The sequence below is a fragment of the Mytilus edulis genome, chromosome 14 (genome assembly GCF_963676685.1).
Source record: "Mytilus edulis chromosome 14, xbMytEdul2.2, whole genome shotgun sequence".
NCBI classification, from domain to species: Eukaryota; Metazoa; Mollusca; class Bivalvia; order Mytilida; family Mytilidae; genus Mytilus; species Mytilus edulis.
In genome coordinates, this window is record NC_092357.1 from 27,517,584 (window position 1) to 27,539,538 (window position 21,955).

Below are 21,955 nucleotides of genomic sequence, written 5' to 3' on the forward strand. Positions count from 1 at the left end.
AATATAATTTTTGTTATGATATATAGACCCACCCTAATAAATATCTAAGAGATTTATTGTTTTGGTTTGTTTGAATTACTTAGGCAGTTTCTGCTGAGGAATCGAACAATTGTTTTAGTCCAATTACTTAGGCAGTTTCTGGTGAGGAATTGCACAATTGTTTTAGTCCCCTACCAACGAAGTAGAAAGGGACTTTAGGTTTGTACTCCGTCCATCTGTCTTCAGTCCATCCGTCAGTCCAGCAAATCAGTTTTTCACATTTTTTTTTCGTCATGCTTGAAGATATTGATTTTTTTATTAGTATATATATATATGACAAGTTACAGATCAAGTTCAAATTTTGTTCTGTTCTGATGATTTTGTGCAGCGTTATGGTCTGACGACTTTGAAAATTCACTAAAATAATCAGTTTTCCAGTTTTTTTGTCATTCTTGAAGATATTGATTTTGATATGTAGTACATAGTTTTATCATGACAATTTATAGATCCAGTTTGAATTTTGTTAAGGTCTCATGATTTATTGCAGAGTTATTGTCCTTGGAATTTGAAAATTCACTTAAATAATCAGTTTCAAACATTTTTTTCGTCATGCTTGAAGATACATGTATCGATAATAAGAATATAGTTTTATCATAACAAGTAACAGAATAACAGATCAAGTTTGAATTTTGTTCCGGTCTAATCTTTGTGCAGAGTTATGGTCCTTGGACTTAGAAAATTCACTTTAATAATAACCAGATGCTCCGCAGGGCACAGCTTTATACGACCGCAGAGTTCGAACCCTGAACATTTGGGCAAGTATGGACACAACATTCAAGCTTGATACAGCTCTGAATTTTGATTGTGATTAAATAGTTGACACAACTCAGGTTTCTGACACATAACGAATGTGGTCTAAGAACTTAAACTTAAAAACTTTAAATTTTAAATTGGACATTACCTATTATGGTCCAATATCCAAAATCTAAATACATGGTTAGATTCAGCATATCAAAGAACCCCAAGAATTCAATTTTTGATGAAATAAAATAAATTTCAATTTTGGACCCTTTAGACCTCAATGTGGACCAATCTGATAACTGGGCCCAAACATCAAAAATCTAAATACATGGTTAGATTAAGCATATATCAAAGAACCCCATATATACAATTTTTGTTGAAATCAAACAAAGTTTAATTTTGGACCGCAATTAGGACCAACTTGAAACTGGGCCTATAATCAAAAATCTAAATACAGGTTTAGATTCAGCATATCAAAGAACCCCAAGGATTCAATTTTTGTTGATATCAAACAAAGTTTAATTTTGGATCACGATTTGGACCAACTTGAAAACTGGGCCCATAATAAAAAAATTATAAGTACATGTTTAGATTCAGCATATCAAAGAACCCCAAAGATTCATTTTTTGTTGAAATCAAACAAAGTTTAATTTTGGACCACGATTTGGACCAACTTGAAAACTGGGCCCATAATAAAAAAATCTAAGTACATGTTTAGATTCAGCATATAAAAAGAACCCAAGAATTCAATTTTTGTTGAAATCAAACATAAAGTTTAATTTTGGACCCCGATTTGGACCAACTTGAAAACTGGGCCAATAATCAAAAATATAAGTACATTTTTAGATTCAGCATATCAAAGAACCCCAAAGATTCAGTTTTTGTTAAAATCAAACTAAGTTTAAATTTGGACCCTTTGGACCTTAATGTAGACCAATTTGAAAACGGGACCAAAAATTAAGAATCTACATACACAGTTAGATTTGGCATGTCAAAGAACCCCAATTATTCAATTTTTGATGAAATCAAACAAGGTTTAATTTTGGACCCTTTGGGCCCCTTATTCCTAAACTGTTGTGACCAAAACTCCCAAAATCAATCCCAACCTTCCTTTTATGGTCATAAACCTTGTGTTTAAATTTCATAGATTTCTATTTACTTATACTAAAGTTATGGTGCGAAAAACCAAGAAAAATGCTTATTTGGGCCCCTTTTTGGCCCCTAATTCCTAAACTGTTCAAAACCTCAACTCCAAAAAACAATCCCAACCTTCCTTTTATGGTCATAAACCTTGTGTTTAAATTTCATAGATTTCTATTTACTTATACTAAAGTTATAGTGCGAAAACCAAGAATAATGTTAATTTGGGCCCTTTTTTGGCCCCTAATTCTTAACTGTTTGAACCAAAACTCCCAAAATCAATCCCAACCTTCCTTTTGCGGTTATAAACTTTGTGTCAAAATTTCATAGATTTCTATTCGCTTTCACTAAAGTTATAGTGCGAAAACCATGAAAATGCTTATTTGGGCCCTTTTTGGACCCTAATTCCTAAAATGTTGGGACCAAAACTCCCAAAATCAATCCCAACCTTCCTTTTCTGGTCATAGACCTTGTGTTAAAATTTCATAGATTTCTATTCACTTTTACTAAAGTTAGAGTGCGAAAACTAAAAGGATTCGGACAATGACTACAATGAGGACGACGCAGACGACGACGCTAACGTGATACCAATATATGACCAAAAAATTTTCAATTTTAGCGGTTGTATAAAAATTGGTATATATCCTTTAATCATGACAATTTACAGATCCAGTTTGAATTTGGTTCTAGTCTGATGATTTTTGCAGAGTAATGGTCCTTGGGACTTTTCACTTAAATAATCAGTTTCAAACATTTTTGTCGTCATGAATGAAGATATTGACTTGATATTTATTATTATAGAGTTTATAACATGACAAGTTATAGATCAAGTTAGAAATTTTGTTACAATACAATGAATTTTAAACCTGTAGGGGATTGACTATGTCAGGGGCGATTCCAGGCATTTTAAGAAAAGGGGGGTTCCCAACCAAGGATAAAGATCTGCCACTCTTTGTATTGTTTGTTACATTTGTAGTACACAATTTATATTTCTCTAATATGTTACTGCTTATAGTATCCATTAAAGAGACCAAGCTTTACACTGAACAATGAAAATCAAATGCATACACTGCTGCTAACTGTATCTGACAAAAAGACCAAACAAACAAATTAACATTGACATTGGTGACCTTCAACTGGTGTTTGCTCTTCGGTCAGGTTGTTGTTTCTTTGACACATTCCCCATTTCCATTCTTAATTTTCTCGCTGCGTTGAAGACCCAATGGTGGCTTTCGGCTGTTGTCTGCCATTTGGTTGGGTTGTTGTCTCTATGATATATTCCCCATTTCCATTCTCAATTTTAGTCATTCATATATAGTTGACCTTTTTCTGATAGTATCTGAAAAACAGACTTAAACATGAAAATGATTTCAAGATCAGGTAAATTCTGCTGGAGAGATATGTAGACATTGCTATAATCTCATATACCAAATATAATCATCTTATTACTCATAACGAGTGGGTATTTCAGCTAACAAAAAACTTGAGCAGTCCTTGAACCATGAAAATGAGGTGAAGGACAATGGAATTATTACAGACAAAAACTTCCTTACATAAGGCATCTTCCTAAAAGAAATGAAGCAATCAGGTATTTACCTTCTGAAATATAAAGCTTTATACAAGTAAATAACACAGTTGTCCCCACGGGCAGATTAAAATCCCTACGACTCCCATTCTGCAGTTTTTGTTGCAGGCTAGACAACAACAAAAATGTCGATATAAACAGGCTAATTTTGTGGAAACTGTTTTCCCATAAAAATTTCTACACAAGAATTGGTTTCAGATAATTCTCATGGGAAAATTGACTGTTACCTCATTGCATGAAGACTTATTTCAATGAAGGCTGTGCCCTGGATCATATTTTACAGGGTTAATTGAGCCGCCATTACCATATCTATATAAATAGGGTTCAAACATTAATCCACCATTCTGCCTCTGAAGAAGGTCCTTCATTTTTTTATATAAATAAGGCCTTTAGTTTTCTAGTTTGAATTGTTTTACATTGTCTTATCAGGGCTTTTATAGCTGACTATGCGGTAAAGACTTTGCTCATTGTTGAAGACCATACGGTGGCCTATAGTTGTTACTGTCTGTGTATCTTGTGGACAGTTGTCTCATTGGCAATCATACCACATCTTCTTTTTATGCCCCACCTACGATGGTAGAGGGGCATTATGTTTTCTGGTCTGTGCGTCCGTTCGTTCGTTCGTCCGTCTGTCTGTTCGTTCGTCCGTCTGTCTCGCTTCAGGTTAAAGTTTTTGGTCAAGGTAGTTTTTGATGAAGTTGAAGTCCAATCAACTTGAAACTTAGTACACATGTTCCTTATGATATGATCTTTCTAATTTTAAAGCCAAATTAAACTTTTGACCCCAATTTCAAGGTCCACTGAACATAGAAAATGAAAGTGCATGTTTCAGGTTAAAGTTTTTGGTCAAGGTAGTTTTTGATGAAGTTGAAGTCCAATCAACTTGAAACTTAGTACAAATGTTCCCTATGATATGATCTTTCTAATTTTAATGCCTAATTATATTTTTTATCCAATTTCACAGTCCATTGAACATGGAAAATGATAGTGGGAGTGGGGCATCCGTGTACTTTGGACACATTCTTGTTATATACTATTTGGACTGAAACCAGTCAGGCTATGCAACATCACCATGCAGTGTTAATCATGTATATTGGCATATATACTATGTTTTTATGCTTTTACATTTTTCCTTGCTGATACACATAATTGATATGGCTTCTACTAACGAAAGCTCCATTTGGAGATAATGTCTTTAGAGACCTCTTATCTCAGTACACCTTTCCTATATTGCTTATTATTGTAAAAGCTTTTTTAAAGCACTTTTTCACATGCAGTACATGTATTTACTGAAGTTTCAATAATAAAAAATCTCAATTATTTTCCTTTTGTTCAACAATTTTTGCAATAAATGCACTCAAAATTTCTGAATTTACTGTATATTGTCTAGGTAATCTCAATGAAATACACTTAATCTTTAGTTCATATTTCGATTACATAAAATTGAAAAAGCAAGATAAAGATGCTAACCAGAAGAATTTTTCCATCTGAATGTAGAAACTAAGTGTAATAAAAAAGAAACACAAAACAAACTGAGGTGTAACATTTGTCTATATTTCTATAGCATTATAACAGAGTAAATTTATTTTAACAGAAATTAACAAAATTTAAAATGATATGCAATAGAAAATAGCTATAAAAACATAGGTGTTATACATGTGCAAGGGCAGTTTGTAAAATAATATTGAAAACAAACACTAAATCATGTGGAAAACACAACTCAAACATATTAGACACATACAATAGAACCGGTCTTTACATTCATAACACATCCTTTTTATGGAAAACCAATCCAAACAGTCAGTCATCATTTTTTTAAAGATTTCATAAAAAAAAAACTGTTTGAGAGATCGAGAACTTTACATTTTGGTGGCAGGGGTGGTGATCTTTCATGACTGGTTTCATGAATTTATATCACATTCTGTTACTACACAGATTCTGTGCATTCATTACATTGGCGGATCCAGGGGGAGGGTCCGGGGTTGGAACCCCCTTTTTTGGACAATCAATGCCTTTGTATGGGGGACATATTGTTGGAACTCCCCTATGTCCTGGGTTGAGACTGCCCCCCTTTTTTTAAATGGCTGGATCTTTCCCTGCATTATCATTATTGTAGTAGACTGTAAATGACAATGTGAAAATATCCGATTTATTCTTGGGTACATCTACAGCTTCAATCTCATGAATCTGTTTATAGGTAACTTCCAGGATGAATTATATAATTTAATATTTTCAAATTACTTTTTAATTGAGATGATATTCGTTGTTGATTATTTGTGTTTAAGTAGAAATTGCCATATATATAAAAGTTATGCCATTACATGGTCCTTTAATTATACAATTATATATAGGACAGAGAGCAAGTTAAACTTGAAGACATAACATTTTTAATACCTAGCATTATTGACGTTTGTATATTCAACTCCGGATGCAAATATATATATATAAATACAGTCTTCACACTGAACTTTTCAACCTACAAGTCAGTATAATATATATCTCTAGGTTTATACAAAGAGGGTTATTTTTAAATTGACATGTACCATTCTTTTCCTTTAAATATTGTTTCCCTGCTAGAAACAGTATGTAATAGAGAAACTAATTAGTCTGACAAAAATGAGAATAGAATACTGTAATATTCCTAGTTCTCTTAAATAAACTGGTATATATATAGTTAGATCTGTCCTATTTTAAAACTTGTTCTACAAACTATATATAAGGTCAATCATCAGTTTCAATAATTTTTACATGTGTTCCACTATTTTTCACAGAAAATTAGTTACATTCACATTAAATAAAGATTATATACTACTTGTCCTTTGTGATTATACTCGCACTATTATCTGAATATAAATAAATTTGATAATTAAATTATTTTATTAAATTTGACTGCAACTCTTGCCAATTAGTTTAAAATTTAAAAGTTGTGGATGTTTAACATCCTACACAATAGATTAATGTTAAACAAGAAGGTCAGATTAGTAGTTTCTGTTTATGCTGAATAACATTTTTAAGGTGATGCACATCACTAAAGGAAGATAACTCTGTAAAAATCATCTGAACAATTTTAATCGATTTCTAACATTGTTAAGGAAATATTAAGCTGCTCAATGATCAAAATTATACTTTGTTAAACTACTACATGTATGTATCCAATGAAATTTATCCAAGAAAGTTTGGTTCAAGTTTTTTGCAGTTTTTTATATTTTTTTTTACACAATGTTGTATGTTTAAAAGTTGTCATTAAGATATTACATGAATTCATGAATTGATTCATTTAGTAATATCCCCTCAAACTTTCCAATGCATACATCATATTTGTTTGTTACAGTAGTGGTCTCCCTTTTTTTCATTCTTCACAGAAACACAAAAATTGTCAACTTTTTAGAGTAAAGAACTACTACAATAGTCATGGTTACCTGCTTATTTCAACAATGAAATAGATATTGCCAGTCTTTAATTTAAACAAAAATATATTACCCAACAGAAAAGATCTAGCAAAACTGTAAATATAACTATATATTATATACATATATGAAATCACAAACGCACACAGGTGCATAAACATAAAAAGCACATATAATTGCATAAAATTCTATTTATATTGTTGAGGGAGAAAACACACTCGTGTATATTTAATTCAATAATTCAACATTTGATAATGAACACACATACATATAAAAACAAAATGGTTAATTAATAGAAAAGGTATACTGTGGATTCATATCAATTGTGGGAAAACGATTTCCTCAGATTCATGCGGAAACCTTAACCTCAAATTTTTAAAATGTTCAACAAAATTTAAACTTTCATAGGCTTATATGCAGTCTTTGGCAAATCTGTGAAATCAAATTTCAATGAAAATACAATTGTTTCTCAATCCAAGAAAATTGGTTCCAACAAAAATGAATGCATCCACAGTTATATTTAAACAAAGAAATGATACCTAAAAGAAATTCATATAGAACTAATTCACACATGAATATATTCGTGAATCCCATTAGGATTATTATAACATGTTTAATGCAATATATTTCTAAACTTTTATTTCAAAATTCAATAATCACAAGTTTGCTATGGGCATATATACTATCGTTTCAACATAACACTATGGAGAGCCGAAAAACATTTGGTCATGAGTTCCAATAATAAATATAGCACTAAAAGACAAAAGCTAAATAGAGTTTAAGATGAAACTACTTTAAGGTTGTGTGAGTTTTCAAAGAAAGACTTGTGTCGTCTGCTGTTTCCAAATAACATACTACCAAAACTAGCTAAGTTTATGATTGGAATGGTAACCCTGATTAATCATTTGGATTAGGAATAAAAATAGCAAGTGAACAACTCCATGCATGTTTGGTCAAATTCTTTCTCCCATTTTGAGAGTTGACAAAATATTTAATTGATTACAAAACAAGCTACGCCATCACAATTTTTTGAAATTTCTTTCTAAATCCACAAGTTTACAGTAAATGTGTATTTACTACACTAAATTTGTGCATTTTTTTCTCTAATTAATTTTAATCTACATATAAAATCCATTTGCAGAATATAACTTTATCATCGGAATTCAATCACCAATTATTCTTTTAATTACAGGGAAGAAATAAAGACCAAAGACGTTCACAAATACAATAATACATGAGGTGAAAGAAGTAGGGGCCTAAAGACGTTCATAAATATAATAATACATGAGTTGAAAGGAGAAGGGGGCTTAAAGGCCCATTATTGGCCCCAAAATAAAAAGGTTTTGAAAATGTCTTACAAAATAAGGTGGGAAAAGAAAAATGCCTCAATATCATTGTACTCAAGGCCTGTGTTTCAAAATAAAAGTACAATTGATGGTAAATTTAAAGATATTTATAAGATCCTTAATCGTACATCCTTTTGTCAAATGCAGGCCTTGACACATTAGATCACAAGTTTCGGACAATAAGAAATAATTCTGTCTTGTCAAATCATTGGAAGATATCAATTTGTAATGTTTCTCTTTAATTCATTCCCTGGTTTGTCTCACAAGTTATACATCTGTATAAATATAGGGGTCTAAGTTTTGTAGCTATTGGGCCTTTTCTATCAGCCTTTCTACTGGTTTCCTGTTACTATTTACCATAGTTTCACAAAAGACATTTTATTAAATCCTGGTGACTTTTTACATTCCCAGTATTTTCCAAGGTATTCATAACTCTCTTTTCCTGTTTTCCTGGGGAAAAAAAGAAACATTTATGACAAAAGAAGATGGATGGCTGTTATATGTCCACAATTTTACTGGTGTGGTCCATGTTAATTAGATTCTAACTTGGATTGTTTGTAGTGCTTTTAGACTTTTATGGTCATTTATCGTTAACTAATATGGCATTGCCAGTTTCTCTTCCGACTTGATTTTTTTTTATGTCTCTTTGATTACTTTAGTTTTTTGGTGTTTTTTTTCTTTTTTAATCTAAAACACGCCTATAATTTGTTGGTGGATTGCCCATTTACGCCTGGATCAGGATCTAATTAACTTGCCAGAGTATCTCAACTTGTCCACTGTTTTTTTAGTGTTCGTGCACTTCTTTGTCCTTCTGTAATTGATCATTAATTTCCATGTTGTTTAGTCCATCTTTAATTTTTCATGTCTTCTTGATATTTTCCTTCTTTTTTTTTTTTTTGAAAATTCATATAGTTTAGTGAAGGATTTTAAAATGTAGGCGTTTAACTTTCACTTACTTAAACCACATAGGACTGTAATCTAATCCTTCTGTCTCTCTTTTCTTCCTTCTTTCTCTCTGTAAATGTTCTAACCTTGTCTTCTCATTCTCAGCATCATGAATCTTTCCTTCTTCTAATAGTCTAAAAATATAAATAAATAAAATTAGGGTCAAAACTTTAATTTGGAATTAAAATAAGAAAGATCATATCATAGGGAACATGTGTACTAAGTCTCAAGTTGATGTAACTTTAACTTCATCAAAAACTACCTTTGATCATGTCTGAACCTTGTGTCTGTATGTAGCAGTGTCTTAGCTTCATCAGGGTCTAATTCATTTAATTATTATGGGCCGGCACTAAGCCAGCCCATCATATGATACGGGTTTGAGATTGTTAAATGCGTTTCTGCGAATCTATATATTTTTTCTGCGGCATATGAAAATTAAAGATTTTAAGTAATTGAAATAAATTCTTTTTTTTTATTAATTTTTATATAAGAAGAAGATGCCAAAAACTTATAACAATGAATGTTCATTGTTTTGTTATGCACAGAATGCGTGACCTGTCTTTGGGGATTTCCCAAACCAGGTTATTTTTAGAAATGTAAACACGGTACCAAGTTCTAACAAGGACTTACAACAACTCTTCGTCGGAACATGGGAAATGATTTATCGGTTTCGTTTTTTCTCAAAATAGTTATTTTATATTTTATTTTGATTATTATCTATACTAGTATTGTAGTATCTTTACTTCAACGTAAACGATCTCGGGAGTTTTTAAAGGCAACATGTTTCAGTAACTGAAATTGATTTTCAAACCTCTCAAATATCCACTCGGTTTTTGTTAATACTCTGCAATTTTACAGAACAACCAAACAGATTACATTGAGAACATTTTGTCAAGGATTTGTCAGTTGTTACGAAGAGAATAATTTGTTATACTGTCTGAAGCTTTTTGATTTTTAGTTGTAGTATATAGCAGTTTTTTAGTCTGTCGTATACCCAAAGAACATATGAAGGGATCTAGAGCAAATGTACATGAGACAATATTAATATCAATATGTGGTAAAACCCAAATATGCAATCATGGAACGTTTTTGTTGTTGTCCTTCATCTTCAAGTCACCATTAGGCATTCAATGATGATCAAATTTTCTCATGACTGGTATACTTAGTTTGAGCAGAATTCATGGATAAATATCATACAAAGCTAAATTCCTAATTTTATGACTGTTTGTTGATACTTTTAAATTTCACCAAAGCAAATAGAAATGAAAACATTCTGTCTAGGACTTCTCAACCTTTACTGGGATGAATAATTTGATATTTTATTGCTTAAAGATTTTTAAATTTTTTGTCAAACGAAGTTCGGTAAGGAATAAAGTGTTTTATATGTCTGTCACAAAGATAAAGTCCATCTATCTGTGGAAGTATAAGTCATAGTTCTTGAGATTTGATTCATAGATGCGTCTTGAATAACCAAGGGGTCCTGATAAAAATAAGATAATCTTGACCTACATTTCACATTTGAGTGACGAATTAAAGTTTGCTTTAGAGTCAATATCTGAGATACAACTCATAGATATATAATATTTTGTCAGAAGATGCGTCTGTAATGGTCAGAATCGAGGGTCCTAAGAAATATGTCATCTTGACATAAAATTCATGGATGAGTAAATGAGGTGGAAGGCTGCGTTTAAGTACATATCTGAGATGAGGAATACAAATATTTTGTCAGTAGATGCAACTTTGATGGTCACGAGTTTCAAAATTAAGTCTTGAAAATGAATTAGATGATATTCCATTTAATCAACTGCACTTCAAAGATATTCGATTTCATCAACTGCACAATAAATTATATTTTATAGCATTATCATGAGTAATTGGATTGTACCAGTTCTGGCAATTAAGGATTAAAGTCAACTCAATATACAGATTGTTTATATAATACTTTATACTTTTTTTTATTGTGACCAAAAACCTCCATATTTCCGGCCCAAAAATTTGGTGGGTCCACCAATTAACTCTCTTGTATATATATTATACTGTTTACCTTTGATCATGTCTAAACCTTGTATCTGTAGGTGGCAGTGTCTTAGCATCATCAGGATCCAACTCATTTAATTCTATTGCAAATCTGGTAAAGCCATAATACAGCTCATAATCATCTGGCATTGCACCTGTTTAATAGTACAGATAATAAATCAGACATTATTTTAATGAAGTCGAAGAATCAGCAATCATTGCAATATTTAGACTGTTTAAGAAAAACCAAATACTTGCATTTGTTGGATTCAATTTTTTAACTTTGACATATAAGGGGAGATAACTATTATAGTATTTTTTTTTAATAAAGAAATATTACCATCTATTTTTCACTTGTACCAAGTAAAATGTTAGGTGACACCATTTTTATCTTCATTTTCTTTATACAAATTATATCATATTTTATTTCAAAATTCTATCTCGAAACTTGGCCAATTTTGCACTTCTGGTAGCTTGAAATGTAGAATGATGACTCATACTTATAATTTATTTTTGAAAAAAAACCATTGTATGTATAATCTACAGTATGGCCAATTTTGCACTTCTTGTAGCTTGAAATACAGAAGGATGACCCATACTTTTATTATATATTTGGAAAATGAATAGTAAAACCTCCGTTTTGACACAGTATAAGAAAATTCTATTTAAGGAAATATATATTGATGATTGACCTTAAATAGAAACAATATACTCTTGACCCTTTATCCTTAACGTTCCTACTTATCACATCTCCATACCAATCCCATGGATTACCCTTTACTCTTGTCTCCCTGACTTACCTGGTCTCCATACTAATTTACTGGTGGCCTGATGATGATTGCCACCATGATGAGTACCACAGTATAAAGCTTCATTCCACTTCCCTGATAGATGATGGACAACCTTCCCTTCAGGATTGTTAATATGACCATGTATCTCATGTCGTTTTGAGGACCAGCTGCTAGCCTACAAATAAAACAGAAAAAGGTAAGCACTGAAAAATTAATTATAAGAAAAACCTCTCTCTCCTTTACTAACCCACAAGTTATATTAAACGGCAGTTAAAATAGTGAAAATGTTCCTATGAACCCTGTGTCTCCATTGTAATTGCTGCTGTCAATGTGATAGTGCACTGTCTACTGACAAAATCTAAGACTATTTATCAGTGAATTATTGTGCAACTTGTTTAGAACGATAGTTTTCAAGCTGATAGCATATGTGATATTAATGGTCTTGATTGCATTTTACACAGTCATTACCATCAAATAATATCTTATCTAAAAATACATATATATATATATATTGCTAATATTTTAGTCCACTTTTAAGAGCCAAATTAAGGCCTTTGTATTAATCTAATTTCAGCAATATTGCAAATATTGATTGTGTCAATATTGCAATAATAAGAATTCAAATTCTGAAATCTGACACATCCATTTGTAAGCAGCTTTTTCTGTAATTGCAATAAATAAATAAACATTTTGGTCTGTCATGTTGAACTTGCTGTAATTTCTGAATTAACAGTGCTCCATACAATCTCTACTCACCTTTTTAAATGTAAGTTTACAAGTGATATCTCCACAGGTAATATTGACCTCTCCATAATGATCGACCCATCGTTGACCCCCCAGTAAGTTATGAACACATGTGGTAACTTTGTTCCATCTATATTGCTCATTCCACCTGAAATATAAATTCAAAATTAATACTAAAAGAATCAGTATAAATGTTATTTCTTTTTTATGATAATTGTTAAAACAAATGTGTGCAACTTAAGAACTTTTGCCAATCAGTATCTGACTTTGTTTGTGTGAATGGGTCAAACATATTTTTGGGCTAATTATAACAAGGTTTTGGTTACAAACCGATATAATGACATCATATTTGAATAAGAAGATATTGATTAAAATCAATTTGGATCGTTTTGCTTTCATAAAACCACAGTAAGCTATATTTGGGGATGGTTGCTAACCTGCAAATAAAGAAAATTAAACTAAAATTTCTTTAAATCTACTAGTATCATACAAATTCTTTGAGCCTTGAACAAAAAATATAAAATTTTTTAGCCACCTATTTTATTGAAAAGTTTCATTGGATGTATAGTTTGACAAGCACTAATTTTGATTATTGAGAAGCTTACTTCTTCTTTGTTTGTCCTTTCAATTAGGAACACCAAGCAAAAACAACTTGTATTTCAAGTTTCTTGAATCCTATATACATCAGATAGTTCAAAATGTAAAATGGTTGAACATCCCAACCCCCATGTGTTCCCTTAACAATAGAATGTGATAAAAATGTTTGGCTGATTCTTGCAGAATTATCTCTCTGTAGTGTTATGTTCCACTTAAAAGATAAATTCTTTCCTTTTGATCAAAAGCTCTTTACTCTATCAGTGAGTATCTAAATGTTAAACAAAATATAGTATCTTAATTATAGGATACGTATTTGGCACAACTTGTTGGAATTTTGGATCCTCTATGCTCTTCAACTTTGTATTGTTTGGCTTTATAACTATTTTGATATCAGCGTCACTGATGAGTCTTATGTAGACAAAACGCGCGTCTGGTGTACTAAATTATAATCCTGGTATTTTTGATAACTATAGTATTGCAGGATTTGTTGTCATTATAGACAATCTAGATAAAACTTCACGCATCCAGATAATATATCAATATTACAAAACAAAAATAAAAACTTACTTTGGAAGAACTAGATTGACAATGCCTACAGGTTGTATTTCCATAGATTTTCCCCAAAATCTTGTCTTTATTCGAGTTTCTGAAAATTATAAAATTACTTTAGTGGCTAAACTATATGTATACATTGTTTTGTTTTATAAATCTGAGTTTCTATAAAATTCTTGTCTAGATTCAAATATTCTATAAATATAAGATTGTATACCAAGAAAGACAAATTTATTGATGGGGTCATTAATGTTAACTGCAAACAAAATTTAATTTTCTTTGAAAAGTGCAAAAATGAATACAAAAAAAAATGAAAAAATGAAGACAATATTTCAAAGCATAGCTCCAATCATAAAAGTCTTTACAAAACGTTGCTTGTATGACAAAAACTGATATTTTAAAAGTTCAGTGTAGTGTTAGTGTGAGCTACTCTGATATTACAACTCACCTTGCCAAAATATAAAGTTTTTAGAATCACAGTAACAAGCTGATATTGGAGGATGGTGGCTAACCTGAAATTCAAGAAAATTCAGTTAGACTCAAATTTCTGTAAATCTACATGTATTTATATTAGTTTTAACACCACCACATTTTGAGACACTATCAAATCTTGGTGTCTGTGTAATGTATTGTTCATTGTTTCTTTCATCTATATAAGTATGTAATTATCTATTGTAGATGTATTTAGGTGCTGGTGGTTGATATGCTCTGTTGCACTGTCCAGTATTTTTGTTAATTTGTGTAACTCTTTTTATGTTTCATTCATTTGTTGATTTTTATTTACTGACTGTCACTGTTCAATCTTTCTTTCTATTAATTCCGAATTAGTATCAGTTCCCAAATTTATTTTTTGAAATATGTCTAAAAGTGTTGGTTTTTTTTAAGATTTTTTTTTAACCTTCTGCACAAATTTACATTTGCACAGCAGTGGATTTAAGTGGTACCTAACACTTTAACTAAATTTAATTTGGCTAGTTTAATTACTTAATATTTTGACAAATTATTTGCTTTGACCCTTTGACAAAAATATAAAAATTTCAAAAAATCTGAACCAACCGTTTAATCAGAAAAATTACACTGGTTATATAGCAGTTTGACAAACACTTATTTTAATCATTGAGAAGCTTGATATTTCCTTATGAACACAACGTCATTAAAACATTCTGCTGATTTTACAGAGTTATCTCCCTGTAGTGTTAGGTACCACCTTAAAAGTTCATATTTGTACCTGTTCTGCCACAAATCTCCATCCTTTGTCTGGCCTATCACACTCGTACGTCTCTCCCAGCAGCGGGTTGAAAGGTTTGTGACCAGCTCTGTACCCTGTACTTGCATAACTACTGACAGCAAATGCAGCTACATGGATCTGAAAATGAATATTAAATCATTTCAATCCAAATTAAGTCAACTAAATCATTTGTGTGAACCCTGATGGAATAACACCCATATCATGACATATTAGATTTGTCTTACATCTCAATTAAATTACGATATTTTACTCATTCATACATGTATGCTTGCATAATTATGTATTTGTAATTCCAGGGGATTCCAACCAGGTTTCACATTTTATAAAATAACTGACTGGGTAAAGAAAATAGCATGTATATCTAGGAGATCAACTTCAATATTGTTCCAACATACTTAGTTATTACTGTGGATTCATTATTATTCGTTAGATAACAATGTTCGTGGATTTCATGGATATAGTTGATCCACTAATTCAAATGTTCAACGAGATACTTATTTTCTATAGGCTTTGTATTCAGAGATTGTCAAAACAAGGAAAGAATTCAAATACATATATACTGCAAGTTTTCCTCAATTCATGAAAAATTAATACCCTTTGTGCTGTATCCCCATTTCTTTTTTAGCCTAAAGAGCATTATAATTTCTAGAATTTTCAGCATGTAGAGATTTTGGTCATGAACTATTACACCTTATCTTTTTCTTTTCCATTATTTTTGGTGGTGCATAATTCTTTCGTAAAATATTTATATTTGTAACTTCTTACCATGCATTTTCTTTTAAATCTTTAAGGAAGATTTAAGATGTTATTCATGGAGAATTAATTTTAGATAAAATGAAAACCTACCATTCGTTCATAAGGATCTTCTAATCCAACAGCTTTTTCTATTAACTCATTGTATTCAAGTTCTTCACATAACCTCTGGAATTTTAAAGTAAAAATGCATATTTACAAACTTATTTTCAGACTCAAACGGCATATAAAAATGATTAAGCAAGTTTTTTTAAAATATCTAAATATAGAAATCTTAAAACCCAATACTTTGTTATGCAATCGTAATAGCTAGTCAAATGCATTTCCGCTCTATTTTGATAGATGTTATCTGTAAAGATAACAAAATCTGGAAAGATGAAAATCAATCACTCATCAGTGTAAGCTATCATATTTTACTTTACATGTTAACGAAATGTATTGTTTTTATGTTCCTCCCTGTAACATACAATGTGGTTCATTCAGTGTGATTGGCATGGAGATTTTGGACAGATCTTTTTTCAATGTTTTTATATCTACCTACCTGTAGCATACTAAGTGGTTCATTCAATGTAATTGGCATGGAGATTTTGGACAGATCTTTTTTCAATATTTTTATATCTACCTACCTGTAGCATACTAAGTGGTTCGTTCAATGTAATTGGCATGGAGATTTTGGACAGATCTTTTTTCAATATTTTTATATCTACCTACCTGTAGCATACTAAGTGGTTCGTTCAATGTTATTGGCATGGAGATTTTAGACAGATCTTTTCCAATGTTTTTATACAAGAGATTCCATAGACTTATATCACCAGTGTCTGGTTTAGGAACCGGTAACTTTGATCTCCTCCCGGTTTCAAATGAATCTGATAACTGGTCTTCTGATACTGAAATGTATGAAAAATAAAGTAATTTTCTCTCTATTTAGATGCAGGCGGTAAAATATTATTATCCTGTATTTTGAATTTATATTTCACAAGTTTCCTGTCTGATGCTTATAATTCACCCTGTTTTCTGTATATATATAAAATAGTAAACAAACAGCTTTTTTTCAAACTTTATGTTCAGCGTAAAATATTCATTCTGTTTCCTATTCATCTGTGCATTTTTGGATGCTATTTCATGTGTGGATCCTGCATAATAGGACTTTTTTCTAACTACTGTGGATTCATTATTATTCGTTGGATACCAATTTTCATGGATTTCGTTGGAATAGTTGAACCATGAAATTAAATGTTCAACGAATGACAAATTTTCTCATAGCTTGTATGCAGACTTCGGCAAAACCACGAAATCAAATATCCACGAACATAAGTTCTCCTCAATCCAAGAAAATTGGTACCCATGAAAATAAATGAATCCACAGTATCAAAATAAAAGCCACTTCTGGAAGATATTCAAGATATCCTGCCCTTCATTGATACAAAAGATTACCTGTTAAAGATTAGTAAAAAATCAAAGTGTATTTTATTATATATAACAAACCCAGTTTGTGTTTAAATTTTGAATAAAGGTCATCTGCCTGATCAGACAAAAATGTATGTGCATATCTGTACGTATATATACATGTGTATTTTTGTATGTATTTGTATGTTTATATGTACATGTGTATGCATATGTGTATGCATATGTGTATATGTATCTGTATGTATATATGTACATGTGTATGCATATGTGTATATGTATATTTATGTTAAGTCTAGTTGGCTAAGTGGTCTAGATATCCCAACAGCACGAGTTCGAATCCTTGTGAAAGAAGAATTAATTTGACATTATTGTGCTGATGTTTAGAGCAATTATGTATATTTATGTATATATCTACCCTTATGAACAGCAGTATAATATGTACATAATTGTGTGTGTGTGTATGTGTGTATATTTATGTATATATCTACCACTATGAACAGCAGTATAATATGTACATATGTGTGTGTGTGTGTGTGTATGTGTATGTGTGTATGTGTATGTGTGTATGTGTATGTGTGTATATTTATGTATATATCTACCACTATGAACAGCAGTATAATCTGTGTCATTCTCTTCACTTGAGATCTCATCTTCATCAGATTGCTACAAAATATAAAACCATTTAAACATTTCATTTTAGAAATTAGATCAAATTAAATATTCATATCTTACTAAATATGAACCCAATTCTAAATCAGCTATACATATGATGTTATAGATTTACAATAGGGAACAATACACACTAAAAAAAATACTTTGAGTCAGAAGCAAAGATGATTATAAGTATACTGATATGTCTTTTTGAAAAGGCTACCTAAAGTTCAATATTTTTGTTAAAATATTTAATAGTTTAAAGGTAAAATCATTTATCATTTTGAATATAATTTATTTGTGATAATGAAAAGAAATTTTGCATTACAAATGTAATATAAGAATGTTACGACAGTTTACTTTTGTGTTTTAGTTTCAATATCATCCCTCAACCCTATTTCAGAACCTCAGCATACGCCTTCAGATGATATAGGAATGGATATGGAAAATTATGTACACTATCTACATTGATCTATTTAATAAATAAGGGACCCATGAATATTTTGTCTTGTCTGATACAGGTAAGATATTAAAGCAGTATCACATATGTAGGAAAGTACTCTGAATTTGTTACTAATCCTGGGATACCAACTTCAGGGATTTTGTAGACACAGGACAGGTGAACCAAGAATTCAAATTATCAACCAATAACAAATTTTATAGACTATTATCAATTTATACAGACTGTGGTCTAAATAATTTAACAATTTTGAGCCTCACTTCCTAAAAACAAAATTCATTATTGCAAGGCCAGGTTCAACTGAAGGATAATAGTTGAACAAGTATTTAAAGCGTATTTAGAAATTATCTTATTCCTGATCTTGATTCCAGATTAAGAACAGAGTTCGCAAAAATGGTTGGTCCTATCGGTCAAAATGAGGCTCGGACCAGTATTTTGAAGGCTAGTGCCGGTCCCAATGACTGATGTAAAAATGGTCGTTGTAGTGCCTTTTTATCGGTAATAAGTTGTACCGCAACTAATTTCAGTGCATGTTTACATCAGTCATCAGATGTACCTGCTGCTAATTTCTGGTAAAAACAGAAACCAAAGTGCTGATCTAAATTTGTTCATGTAGCCATCCCAGGCATCAATCGTCTATTGAACCCTTCGATGGAGATAACGTATATACTGAGAAAGTGATTCAGATGATGCAATGGATGGTGAAGATGACTTTAAATAAGATCAATTAGAAGAACATAACTGGTCCTAGGCTTTATTGTAATTTGTCTGTGGGTGTGAAAAATAAAACTAATAAAAAACAAATATTTTTCAATAAAATATGTTATTTTTATTTCAGGATAAAATTGACAGAATTTTTAGGACTGGCTAAAATTTTGTAGGACTGACAAATAATCTTGCTTTATCGGTCACGGCGGGTAAAAACCTGTTTTTGCGAACTCTGTAAGAATATATTTCAACACATTATAATACCGTGAGCTAAGCATATTAGTTTTTATCATAATCTAAATATTATGTACAACCAGCAGAAATAAAATATTTTAGTACTGATACAAGACATTTTGAAAAAAGTCTACATAAAAATTGATTTTTTAAGAAAACTTGAATATATTAAAGTATATGTTAAAGATAATTATTTTTTCCATAATTATTACAAATTAGTATTTGTTATTAAGTGCTCCCAAGTAAGGAGTATTATTAACTATTATAAATATGAGAGGAAGAAAAGGAAGTGATGCAATCTTGTTTATGTTCAAAGTATAACTTTCTTTCAGAAACAGGGAAATAACACCAACCATTTACTATTTTTTTTCCAGTATATAGTAAAAACTTTGTATACCTTAAACTTTATTCAACAAGAAAACTGTTTGATTATTGTGTACTTCATTAAAGTTGTAGAGGTCTACATAACGATTATGATTCAAACATGACGAGTGTTTTCATTATGTATCGAATACTATAATTCATCCAGTTATCACCAGAGGCAATAAAACTGCCCAAGGATAGATAATTTGTACCAGTGTGTCATTTGTTAGTTAATAAGAGTGTTTACACAATAAAACCACTGTGTGAAAATTTTAGCAGAAACGTGGAAAGACAAAACATATGAAAATTTATTTTGAAAAAGCTTTTTTGGCTTTAGAGGCAGACAGGCTAGGGTGATGGTAATAACAGCAAGCAACCATTCCATTTTAAGCAGGCTTGTATATTTCCAAGGAGCAACACTCTTTCAATGCAATCAAATGTTGAATTTACATTTCCAAGTGACATAATCCTGCATGTCCTAGAAAAATTATTGATCAGCAGTGATTTTGGAATGTGTCACAGACATTTATGTATTGAGCCTCATAACATGTAGACTTGACCAAAAGCACTTACAACACAATTTTCCAAATAATCTATATCTTTAACAGGACATAAATCCTTTAAAAAAAATTGACCTGCACTGATTTTCAAATTCATCTAAGACATTGCTGTTATAAACCTTAGTTTGATATAAATTTCATATATATTTCATAAATATTTCAAGAATTGTACACTTAAGAGTGCTTGTAATGCCATATTTTGAAAGCATTTTCATTTCCTATGAACATAAGTCTTGTAAATCCAAGGGACATAAGTCCAGCAAAATTAACTGATTAACGTTGATTTTTGAACTAGTCAAAGACAATTCTGTTATAAATGGACAGTTGCACAGATACATGCATGGACTTTAGGTATTTTCATGTCCTTGGCACAGCTTTATGATGAGGATGAAAATGATTTCAGAGAGGTTTGGGAATTATTTCACACCTGAACAGGCACCAAAAGCATTATAATAATGTATATAAAAGTTTCTGGTATATAGTTGTAGGACCATAAAGTTTTCCATCAGTTTGCAGAGGATAACATGGATAAACATAATTTAAACCAACAAATAAATGATAATATTTTCAACATGTAAAACATATCCGTCCTCCAAAATGTGTCTCTATAATGTTTACTACTGGAATTGTTTTCAAATAAAAAATGTTATAAATAGCTTTTGGTGTTTTTAAAGTATGGATTCATAAAAAAATACATGTTTTGACATCTTTCACATAAACATGTTTTGGAGTTAACGTGGTAATGTCAAATGAACATGTTTCAGGGAATGGACACATTTTTGGAGATGGACAAATTTCTAGGTGTTACATATTTAAATGTAACAAATTAATGGGTTAAAATAAAACTTGAGATAACTCAAAACTCCAAATAATTTGGAAAAAATCTAAGTGATATAAAATGATGTCAGGTTGTTTTCTTACCGAATACAAAAGCTGAAAATTGAAATTGTGGTTAATTTATTTTATAATTTGAATCCACATATTGAGAATAAATGGAATAATAGTAAGTAAAACTTTGAGATATTGCTCAACAGCTATAGCCACTTTTAGCATACTTTATCAGCACATAAAGAGAAATGAATCTTAAGTCCCTTTAAATCTTTGACACAGTAATTCATGTTCACACAAAGCCTGATAATAAATAACAGGAAACTCTGATCTTATTTGTAGTTAACCTAGAAAGATGTGACCTCAAATGGCTGGAGAAAATAACAGACCAAAAAATGACTAGAAAATAACAGACCCCAAAATAACTAGAGAAATAACAGACTAAAATGTGACTTGAGAAATAATAGACCACAAAGTGACGGGAGAAATAACAGACCATAAAATAATTAAAGAAATAACAGACTTCAAATTGGCTTGAGAAATAACAGACTTCAAATTGGCTTGAAAAATGAAAGATTACAAAGTGGCTACAGAAATAATAGACTGCAAAGTGGCAACAGAAATAACAAACCACAAATTGCCTTAAGAAATAAGACCACAACTTGGCAACAGAAACAACAGACCACAAATTGGCTTAAGAAATAACAAACAACAAAGTGACTAGAGAAATAATAGAAGACAAAATGGCTGGAGAAATAACAGAACACAAAGTGGCAAGAAATAAAATACCACAAAGAAACTAGAGAAATAATAGATGACAAAGTGGCTAGAGAAATAAC

General features: G+C 30.9%; 1 protein-coding gene across 10 annotated transcripts in view; it reads right to left on the reverse strand.

Moving 5' to 3' along the window:
- Positions 1-5,038: 5,038 nt before the first annotated feature.
- Positions 5,039-21,955, reverse strand: part of LOC139502828 (oxysterol-binding protein-related protein 6-like) — a 51,830-nt gene continuing 34,913 nt past the window's right edge. For 5 of the 10 annotated variants that reach the window (XM_071292443.1, XM_071292439.1, XM_071292445.1 and 2 more), the window contains 12 exons: positions 17,912-17,975; positions 16,617-16,792; positions 15,999-16,073; positions 15,132-15,269; positions 14,352-14,415; positions 13,919-13,997; positions 12,767-12,902; positions 12,020-12,185; positions 11,266-11,374; positions 9,466-9,483; positions 9,215-9,337; positions 5,039-8,708 (listed from right to left, as the gene is read on the reverse strand). In XM_071292443.1, the coding sequence (XP_071148544.1) occupies positions 8,612-8,708; positions 9,215-9,337; positions 9,466-9,483; positions 11,266-11,374; positions 12,020-12,185; positions 12,767-12,902; positions 13,919-13,997; positions 14,352-14,415; positions 15,132-15,269; positions 15,999-16,073; positions 16,617-16,792; positions 17,912-17,975 (1,245 nt within the window). In that variant the 3' untranslated portion in view covers positions 5,039-8,611. Of the gene's footprint in view, positions 8,709-9,214; positions 9,338-9,465; positions 9,484-11,247; positions 11,375-12,019; positions 12,186-12,766; positions 12,903-13,918; positions 13,998-14,351; positions 14,416-15,131; positions 15,270-15,998; positions 16,074-16,616; positions 16,793-17,911; positions 17,976-21,955 lie in introns of all 10 variants that reach the window. The other 5 variants (XM_071292444.1, XM_071292440.1, XM_071292447.1 and 2 more) reach the window with 1 other exon arrangement.